Below are 9,494 nucleotides of genomic sequence, written 5' to 3'. Positions count from 1 at the left end.
TCTCTGAAATCGGAGTAGATAGCCAGAGTGAATTTACGAACGCACCCTCTGATCGGCGCTGCTGTTGACATTATGCCATAGGTGACGTGGTTCCAAATTCAGATGGGACTTCAAAGTTATTGATAATGCTTTGATTGTGAAGCATAACCTAGACAGGGATTCTTATTAAAAACACTATTATATGACTATCCATCATTGATGTCTGGGAAACAAACATGTGCTTTTTCTGGCCAAAGGTTTTATTTATTTATATATAATGCTTTTGAGGGCCTTTCAGTGAGTAGGCCAACTAAATATGGCTTCTGAGGATAATTGATACACTTAAATTGCTGTATTTTATCATTACTTCAAATCACTTGGGAAAAAGTGAGTCAGTGAGATATCCAGCATTTTGCAGTAAAAAGTGAACACTTAATTTGTGCTCATTTGAAGTGTTTACTGGATTATCTTGGTATGTGACTCTCATCTAGTCTGGCTGACACCAGCTCTGTGTAGTCACGTGGGTCACACCAGCCAGGCTACTCTTCATCACCTTTCCAGGTTGAATGCACTGATTGTAAGTCACTTTGGACACGGTAAGTCTGATAAATGGCCAAAATTTACTTCTGGAAGAGAGAGGATGAGAGCCAGTCAAAAAAAGATCCATGGGTCCTGGAGTAGAACGACTTTATTCTCTGTTAGGAGACATCTGTACAGTAATATCAAATGCCACTTTATTTTCAGATTTGTTTTTGAAGTTTAACATCCGCACTATGCAACATTGACAAAATAGTTGACCAAAAATAAGACTACTCAAAGCTTGCCAGGAAGGTCAAGACGATCTGCTTAAGCTGGGCATCTGCGGTTTCTGAGATTTTGCCATCAGCTCTGCAAGCAGAAACAAAAGGTGTTAAAATATGTTCACGCCATGGTACGATAACGTACAAAAGGAGTCCAATAACAATACCGAACAAAGCTAAAGCTGGCAAAAACGTGGTGGTAGTTGATTTGATTTACCTAATTTGTGCTAGGAGGTCCTGGTGCTGGCTGAGAACATGTTGAAGAAAAGCCTTCTCAAACTTTGTGATCTTGGTTGGGTCCATTTTGTCCAAGTGTCCCCTCACACCAGCATAGATGACTGTAACCTGCTCCTCAATGGCCATGGGGCCTGCAGGTCAAAAAGAATGCAGTCAGTCACATAGGCAAAGGAATAAATAAAGCACAGCAGTGAACAGAGCAAACTTTACCAAGGACGACCAGGTGGAAATACAGAGCTCAGTTTCATCTACACAAGCAATTTATTCAACAGGTACCGTGCACATGTTAATCAACATTTCAGTTGATTAAAATCATACAAATGTGACTAGAACATCGCATCCTAGGAGATACTCACAGTACTGCCCCTGCTTGAGGAGCTCAGTAAGGCGAACACCACGGTTCAGAAGCTGCTGGGTGGCAGCGTCCAAGTCGGAACCAAACTGTGCAAAGGCAGCCACCTCACGGTACTGGGCCAGCTCCAGCTTCATGGTACCAGCCACCTTACCAGGGAGGAAACAGGATCAGTCATTTTTTTAAGTCAGTAAAGAACAAATTCTTATTTACAATGACGGCCTACCCCGGCCAAACCTGGACGACGCTGGGCCAATTGTGCGCCGCACTATGGGACTCCCAATCACAGCCGGATATGATACAGCCTGGTTTCGAACCAGGGACTGTAGTGACGCCTCTTGCACTGAGATGCTGCGCCACTCGGGAGTCAAAAGTGGGACGCTTTCCCCTTCTTGTGAGTTTCTAAGGCAGGTTCCTAAAGCCAAATGACAAATACTGGGGAAAGAAATTAGTCGCCCACCTGCTTCATGGCTTTGGTCTGGGCGGCAGAGCCGACACGTGACACAGACAGACCTACGTTGATGGCTGGTCGAATACCTTTGTAGAACAACTCAGTCTCCAAGAATATCTGAGAGAAAAAATAAGCATGAGTGGAGTCATGGGTTCAGTGTTTCAATAGAGTAAACACCGAAACAGTCAATCAATCCTAAAATGACAAGTGCCATTACCAAAAATGGCAAATCAGGAATAAATGCGAGGATAGGTTTGAGGTAGCTCTATTTAAATCAGATCGTTACAATTATATTTTCAGCTCCTGATTAATTATGAAATCCATCTTTTAGCACACCTGTCCGTCTGTGATGGAGATGACATTGGTTGGAATGTAGGCAGAAACGTCACCGGCCTGGGTCTCAATGACGGGCAGGGCGGTGAGGGACCCGCCTCCGAAGTTTTCGTTCATCTTGGCTGCTCTCTCTAGCAAACGAGAATGGAGGTAGAACACATCCCCGGGGTAGGCCTCACGACCGGGGGGACGACGTAGCAGCAGGGACATCTGACGGTAAGCCACAGCCTGTGACAGGTGGGAAGCAAGGTTTGCGTCACATGAAGGTTGAGCATAAAATAAGTGCCACCCTATACCCCATAGTGTTTTACTGCATTGTCAGAGCCGCATAGGGCTGGTGGAAGTAGTGTATTAACTGAGGAATAGAGTTATTTAAGATCAACCTTAATCACATATCGACCTCCGAGCCCCATCGCTTGAACTGACCTGCTTGGACAAATCGTCGTAGATGATGAGGGCGTGCTTGCCGTTGTCTCTGAAGAACTCTCCCATGGAGCAGCCAGAGTAAGGGGCCAGGTACTGCAGGGGAGCGGCATCGGAGGCTGTGGCGGACACCACGATGGTGTACTTCATGGCGTCGGCGTCAGTCAGCCTCTTCACTAGCTGGGCCACGGTGGATCTCTTCTGACCAATGGCGACGTAGATGCAGTACAGCTTCTTCTTCTCATCAGTGCCGTCGTTGAAGCGCTTCTGGTTGATGATGGTGTCGATGGCAATGGCGGTTTTGCTACGAAGGAAAGACACTGGAATGAAGATTGTATCATTTATAAAAACTCAAGTGAATGACAAAACATGCATGTGTAACAGCAGTGCATTCTGTTCTGCTCCAAGCGGGGAACGAACAAGCAACCTTCTGCACAACACACACACAACTCAAAGCCAACCATCTTAGCCAACACACCAAGTGACTAGTCTGTCACTCTGTGAGCGACACTTGCCTTTAGATCTTAGGGAAGGTGTGAGGTCACCGATGTACTCCAGCCAATTTGCTACAGATGATTTCCGCATCCACTACACACGTATGACCATAAGTCGACATATGACATGTCTACCATGAAAAACACAAGGAGCTGATTAACAGGCCTTTACTTGACCATTGTCCTCAATAACAAGATGAACTGCTGGTTTAGGAATAAGACATAAGTGGATAAGACAGACATTACTTAAATTTTCCCCCTCCAATTTCCCCAGGCATTAGCAACTACTACAACTCAAATTCACATGGTCTAGGAATTGAATACAGAGCCTAGCCCGTCACTAAAATATTCACACCGGTAGGGCTATAGTCTTACCCAGTCTGCCTGTCACCGATGATCAGCTCACGCTGACCTCGGCCAATGGGCACCAGGCTGTCCACGGCCTTGATGCCAGTCTGCATGGGCTCTCTCACAGAAATACGGGGGATGATGCCAGGGGCCTTAAGACCCACACGCCTACGGATGCTGGACCCAAGGGGACCCTACAAAGAAGCAGTAGCAAAGAAAATATTACTTTACACCCATCACTATCAGTTATCTAGGCCAGCGGTACCTTTTCCTTTCTGGGGACCACCAAATAACTGTCAAAATTTGAGGACCACCATTTGCGGAGTTGCAGATATCTTTTTTCCATAAAATATCTTAGCGGTCAGATTTGGAATACATTTCATCAGCAACTAACAGATTAAAGGCCTATTATTACATATGGATTTTTGCTAAACAATTTGCATTGTGATAAGTAATATAAAAATGGTTTAACATTATAGTCCCAACTTATTTATCTACAAAATAAAACATTCGAACCACATGCAGTACCCCCGCGGACCACCAGATGTCAGCAGACAATAGGTTGAAAAACACTGATCTAGGCCCAGAATATTCTCAAAAGTAGACGCAGTAATGCACAACATAAACAGCAGTATAGTGCTGACATCAACAAAGAGCAAGCAGCGATAGGCTAATCTTCTCTGCAGTCATCACACAGCATAGCAGGAGTGAGAAGCATACGCATGCACATGTGCTGATCCTATGCGAGTGCATCATCATGCATTGCACTCGTCTGCAATGCCTTTGGTTCACCCTGCTGGTCGTGCCAACCTAACACTGAGGCTCAGTTTAACGCTGTAAATCCTATTGCTTATCATAACCTACGAGTAAACCTCAGGGCAAGTCCTGACCTTGCCGTCGATGGCATTTCCCAGAGCGTCCACCACACGACCCAGCAGCTGTTCACCGACGGGCACGTCCACGATGGCTCCGGTTCTCTTGACGATATCGCCCTCCTTGATGAGCTTGTCATTACCGAACACCACAACACCGACATTGTCGGGCTCCAAGTTCAGAGACATGCCCTGGATGAGATTAGAGAACACTGTTACTCAAGAGTTCAGAGTTTCGGTGGAATAGACCAGCAGACAACAACACGTCGCTGGATAGCGTTATGCGAGAATAGTAGAAAGAAATAAACCGAATGACAAACTCTCAGCTATCCACCTCATTTAGTGATTTACTTTTCATGCAATAATCTACTAGGCATGTTGACAGACATCACCGTTGAGCATGGCACTTGATCAATGGTACAACTGCAGTATATATAACCCCCCCGCAAAGATTTGTTATGTCATCATCAGCTTGCAAGTCATCACACCCCACTGACAGCCTCACCTTAAGCCCGGAGGAGAACTCCACCATCTCCTCAGCCTGCACGTTCCTGAGACCGTACACTCTGGCAATACCGTCACCGATGGACAGCACGCGACCAGTCTCCTCCAGGTCAGCGATTGTGTCAGCCCCCAGGATCTTCTCCTCCAGAATGGACGAGACCTCTGCTGTTCCTGCAGTACACATGCATGACATTTGAGAGGTAAACAAGTAATCAGACTTCGAGGAAACTGAGAAGATGCCATGAAGATAAAGATGCTACTTCTACCGAGAATAAGTTTTGAATGGCAACATGGGCTGCTCAAGACAATACCGGTTGTTCCTACCCCCAAGCCATAGAAAATGTCTTAGTAAAATCCACTTTCTCAAGGGACTTTGCTACTACAAAGTTTGGCAACATGTATCAGTCAAGAACTCTGACCCTTCTTGGCCATCCATGGCTTTGTGTTGTGCAGGTGCCTGGCTCCTACACATGCAGCAGCATAAACATTTTTGGAAACCTGCAAGGACAGTGGTTGAGATCATGTTACAATTTAAATCCTTTAAATGCAAAATAGTGACCCTCAAATCTGCATCATGTTTTCATATTTTGAATAGAGTAATGATACAGTGTTACTAGTTTACCATACAAGTTTAAAATGACCCTGCCATTAAACTGTGCCTCCTATTTCTCTTGCTTCTTCTCACTGTCAACTGTCAGTGGATGAGCTGCCATGTTGATAGGCATCATTAATTGGCAAACGATCAACAAAATGCACTGAGCATGTATAACAAACAAATAAAAGTTGTGCAACTTGGCTGACAAGATACATAACATTACAACATTGACTATAGTGTAACGCCGTTGGGTGAACTACTGTCATTTTGATCTGGTCATCGGAGGTAAAAAAACTGGGTGCTTTCAAGAAAACTGGGAACTCCGGAAAAGGGTAAAAATATGACATCAGTGATCTTAAGGCCGCAGCTCTAGAAAGTTGCCCGAGATTCCGACTTGAAATTCCGAGTTGGATGACTGTTCAAAAATATTTTTCCCAGTTTACTAACCCCACCTCATCATACTCAATGACGTGTGTAACATTTATTTAATTAGGCAAGTCAGTTAAGAACAAATTCTTATTTACAATTACGGCCAAACCCGGACGACGCTGGGACAATTGTGCGCCGCCCTATGAGACATCCATAGTCACTTGACTGGTTGATTGATCACACGGCTATATCAATGTGTCAAAACTACAAATACCACTACCGGTATAGACTTTTAAAATTATATTTATCTAACGTTAGGTGGCGATAGCTTGTGTAAACAGTCCAAGGTGGTCGTCTGCATGCACGGACTCGTAATTTCCCAATATTCGAACATATAGATGACGTGTTCACTTGCTAGTCGGAACTAGGAAACTCGGAAATGTCCGATTTGTTAATTTGTCCATGCAATCTGGGATCCTTGGGACGTCCATACCCCATTGAAGTTACCATTTTAAAATGGTATGGTTTACGATTAAGGTTAGGGTAGGATCCCAGATAGCACTAACCCTTGCTGATTCGTTAAACGCGGCATGTGTATAACTACATCCGGTTATTAAGTCTGGCAATTCAGAGTTTCCCAGTTTCCGACTAGCACGTGAACGCGGCAATAACTCTTTCAAAAAGTATAAAAACACAACTCAGACAACACAAAAAATCTTACAAATCCAGTCCGTCGGGGAAGGGTGCGGACAAGGGCCGCGGCAACGCGAACTGACAGCATAGCTATTGATGTTTCTACGCGGATTTGTCCAACTACACGTACTGGTTAAATCACGTAAAGAAGATGGACAGGGTAAAAAAAGGATACTGTGAACCGGAAATATTTGCAAAATCATATGAAATAATTGTTTAATTAATGCTATCAACTGGATTTATTATTAGATAAGATTATTGGATATGAATATTGTCATCATAAAGTCGGATACAATCTTGTTTATGTCAATAATCTATTTGAACACTCTTGGGCAGACCAAACACTACTTCTGTTTTAAATAAAGAGTTTTTTTCTCATTGGCTGGTCTATTTCAAACATCCAATCAAATACATCGCAAACCGGAAGCTGTAGAATGAACGGTGGGCGGGAAACGTTTCGGTTCATAGTCAGGATTCCCATTACTTTCAGAAAGCTTCTCTCAGCCGAGAGTCAGTCTTTTACTGTATTGTTTGTCTGGGCTGCCCGTTGATATGTGTGAAAAAAACAAGAAGGTAGTGTTAATACCAGAGATGTTGATTGTGCTCTTATTTTAATAAATGTCTCTTTTTAAACCATCTCTCAGGGCTGTAAATCTATGCTAACAAGCTAGTGAGTTAGCTGTAAACTTGGTGTTTGTTTACACTTTTCAGGTGAGCAAGTGGCTCAGCACAGTCTTTGGAGATCAAACTATTCCAGAATATGAAGTTAACACACGGACTGTCGACATACTGTACCAGCTTGCAGAAGCAAGTGAAGTTCGATGCAATGAGACTTCCCTGCTCATTGAGGATCAGAAACAGAAAACTTCTGAGTATCAGGCTGATGGTAAAGTGAACATTGCATGTACTGTTAAATTAATCTTAAGCGGTAACCTGAATGATTGAGACACTTGGGGAATATTATGTGTCACTGGTTCAACTTCAAGCCCCACTCTGGCTGACATGTCAATACAGTAATGTTGTCTAGACACACAGCTGTGCACAGGGTCTTTCTTTTTTGCACTTTAATGTCGTTCCTTTGATTTTAAATCAATCTTTCTAGGTGTTCATCTCCAGAATGTTGTATTACAAGGAGTGGGCTTATCCTCTGGAAGCTTGTCAAAACCTGCATCAGACTACCTGTCAGCATTGGTGGCAAACGCTAAGGTACTTGGCGTCCGAGACACATCTCTGAGCAGGTAATGCACTGATGTACACACAGTGGCACTCACAGAAAGCCATACAAGATGGATTCTCATGATAAACTTGCAAGAAAATAATCTTACATCCATGCTGTTTGTTTAGCTTTGTGCCAGCGGTGAATAACTTGACCAATGAGCTTCTGGAATCTGAAAAGATGGACAGGAGACTTGATAGGGAGCTTAATGCCCTCAGAAATAAACTTGGGGCCGTTCTTGTTCTACGGAAAACCTTCCAAGAGTAAGAGGATCACACAGTCATGAACCTGAAATGTTACATTATTTTAAATGCGCACATCTGTAAAGCTTTAGAGTTCATTAATTTACGTAATCATCTGATTACAGGGACATCAAGAAAACAATGAAAGCTCAAGAGGTGGAGAGTGCCAAAGCAGAAGAAAGACTGCTGAATATGGACTTTGTCAAAGCAAAATCCAAAGACCTCTCATACCGAAACAAGAAGGCAGAGGTCAGAACCTTTGACTTCTGTCATCTTATGTGCTGTTAATGTTTACTCTCTTTTTCTTCACAGGTCAAGATATCCTTTCTGGTTTTGAGATGTTGGATTGGGGTAGCTTTTGATTTATTGACCTAGGAAGTCAAAAGTCAACCTTGAAAACATTGTCAGGTGGTTAGGGCTTTTTGACTGGTAGAAATGCATTTGTTATTCTTTTGGCTTTTGTCATAAGCCATGCATTTTCATTCTCTCACCCTCAGGACCAGCTAACATCCAGACACATGGAGAATCGGATCTCCCACCAAGCTCTGATGGAGCTATGTGAGGTATCCTCATGTTATGATGGACGTGTTGGCTGTTCTGCTTTGCTGTGAAATGTATTGCAATGAGTTTCTGATCTTCCCTTTGCAGCAAGTTTACACGTTGAAACAAGAAATTCTACCTTTGTCAAAGAAACTCGAACCCTACAGAGATTTGAGCCCAGTTAAGAAATGTTTTTTTTATTTTTTAAACTACATTTAATTTACATTTTCCTTTTTTTATTTTGGTGATATGCTCTGCTTAATGATATCGTTGTTCCCTAGAGTCCATCTCTTGCTCAAGTGAAAATTGAAGAGGCAAAGCGAGAATTGGTGAGTTTTGCCATTCTACAATACAACAGGAATATTGTGATGTTACTGTACATTGTCAATTATATTTGAATTGAACTGTTTTCTCCTTGTTTAAGACTGCAGTTGATGCTGAACTGGAGATGAAGGTGGACTTCATGAATTCCTCCTTGCCTAAAGGGCACCCTTTAAAATGACACATGAATTTGGGGGATTGTAATTGTAGAAAGTATATGTAATGATAATAAATGTCAATGGAAATCGTAATATGTTTTTCATCCAACTTGTCATGGGCTGCTTGGGCTATATGTGTTAACTAAACAGGGAACTTATTTGTCTTACGGGATCTAAAATGTGGTTGGGGGCTCCGTTTTGGAAGATGTGATGCAATCACGGAGCTTCCGGAGGCATGCAGGGTCCAGATTGAGCTCTGCATCGCTGTGCGCATCCCAAATGTTGTAACAATGCGTAGAGCTCCATATATCTCTGCATTTACATGATTGTTTGACGGTAGGTGGGGGCAGGAGGTCCTGTATAAACGCAAACTCAATTCCTTGACAACAGCTCTACTCCACTGCTCTGTGAAGTGCAAGATGTATGAATGCCATGACGTCTGCAAAGGCCGTATCACCATAAATGCTGCACGGCAAATGCAGATGACGGATTGACCATACCGTGCCTCTTCCACTGTACAAAACATTAGGTGCACAGTGCCTTTTACACTGAGTTTGCTAAACATTA

General features: G+C 43.2%; 2 protein-coding genes across 2 annotated transcripts; one reads left to right on the top strand and one right to left on the bottom strand.

The window, feature by feature from the left end:
* Window positions 1–649: 649 nt before the first annotated feature.
* atp5fa1 (ATP synthase F1 subunit alpha) lies at window positions 650–6,615 on the bottom strand. Its single transcript, XM_038970413.1, has 11 exons — window positions 6,479–6,615; window positions 5,213–5,291; window positions 4,795–4,964; window positions 4,308–4,481; window positions 3,445–3,611; window positions 2,579–2,879; window positions 2,156–2,380; window positions 1,829–1,936; window positions 1,373–1,517; window positions 997–1,147; window positions 650–867 (listed from the first exon to the last, which is right to left on the bottom strand). The coding sequence occupies exons 1-11, from the start codon at window positions 6,536–6,538 to the stop codon at window positions 789–791; spliced, it is 1,659 nt and encodes a 552-aa protein (XP_038826341.1). The 5' UTR covers window positions 6,539–6,615; the 3' UTR covers window positions 650–788.
* Window positions 6,616–6,911: 296 nt separating this feature from the next.
* On the top strand, window positions 6,912–9,031 carry haus1 (HAUS augmin-like complex, subunit 1). Its single transcript, XM_038970414.1, has 9 exons — window positions 6,912–7,023; window positions 7,162–7,336; window positions 7,553–7,688; window positions 7,795–7,929; window positions 8,034–8,157; window positions 8,406–8,471; window positions 8,557–8,628; window positions 8,730–8,777; window positions 8,873–9,031. Exons 1-9 carry the CDS (start codon window positions 7,003–7,005, stop codon window positions 8,948–8,950), a joined length of 855 nt encoding a protein of 284 aa, XP_038826342.1. The 5' UTR covers window positions 6,912–7,002; the 3' UTR covers window positions 8,951–9,031.
* Window positions 9,032–9,494: the final 463 nt, after the last annotated feature.

Source organism: Salvelinus namaycush, chromosome 31, assembly GCF_016432855.1.
Source record: "Salvelinus namaycush isolate Seneca chromosome 31, SaNama_1.0, whole genome shotgun sequence".
Classification (NCBI taxonomy): domain Eukaryota; kingdom Metazoa; phylum Chordata; class Actinopteri; order Salmoniformes; family Salmonidae; genus Salvelinus; species Salvelinus namaycush.
Note: the sequence above shows the minus strand (reverse complement) of the source record. Positions and strands in the feature narration are given on the sequence as shown.

What these genes read in the sequence shown, in the direction of transcription:
- atp5fa1 (XM_038970413.1), bottom strand. Translation starts at nt 6,538, where the DNA reads ATGCTGTCAGTTCGCGTTGCCGCGGCCCTTGTCCGCACCCTTCCCCGA. An exon ending in AGTTCTCCTCCGGGCTTAAG is followed by an intron (nt 4,482 to 4,794) that starts GTGAGGCTGTCA and finishes AATCTCATCCAG; the next exon opens with GGCATGTCTCTGAACTTGGA. An exon ending in GACCTCCTAGCACAAATTAG is followed by an intron (nt 868 to 996) that starts GTAAATCAAATC and finishes TTCTGCTTGCAG; the next exon opens with AGCTGATGGCAAAATCTCAG.
- haus1 (XM_038970414.1), top strand. Translation starts at nt 7,003, where the DNA reads ATGTGTGAAAAAAACAAGAAG. An exon ending in TTCTGAGTATCAGGCTGATG is followed by an intron (nt 7,337 to 7,552) that starts GTAAAGTGAACA and finishes CAATCTTTCTAG; the next exon opens with GTGTTCATCTCCAGAATGTT. An exon ending in AAGAGGCAAAGCGAGAATTG is followed by an intron (nt 8,778 to 8,872) that starts GTGAGTTTTGCC and finishes TCCTTGTTTAAG; the next exon opens with ACTGCAGTTGATGCTGAACT.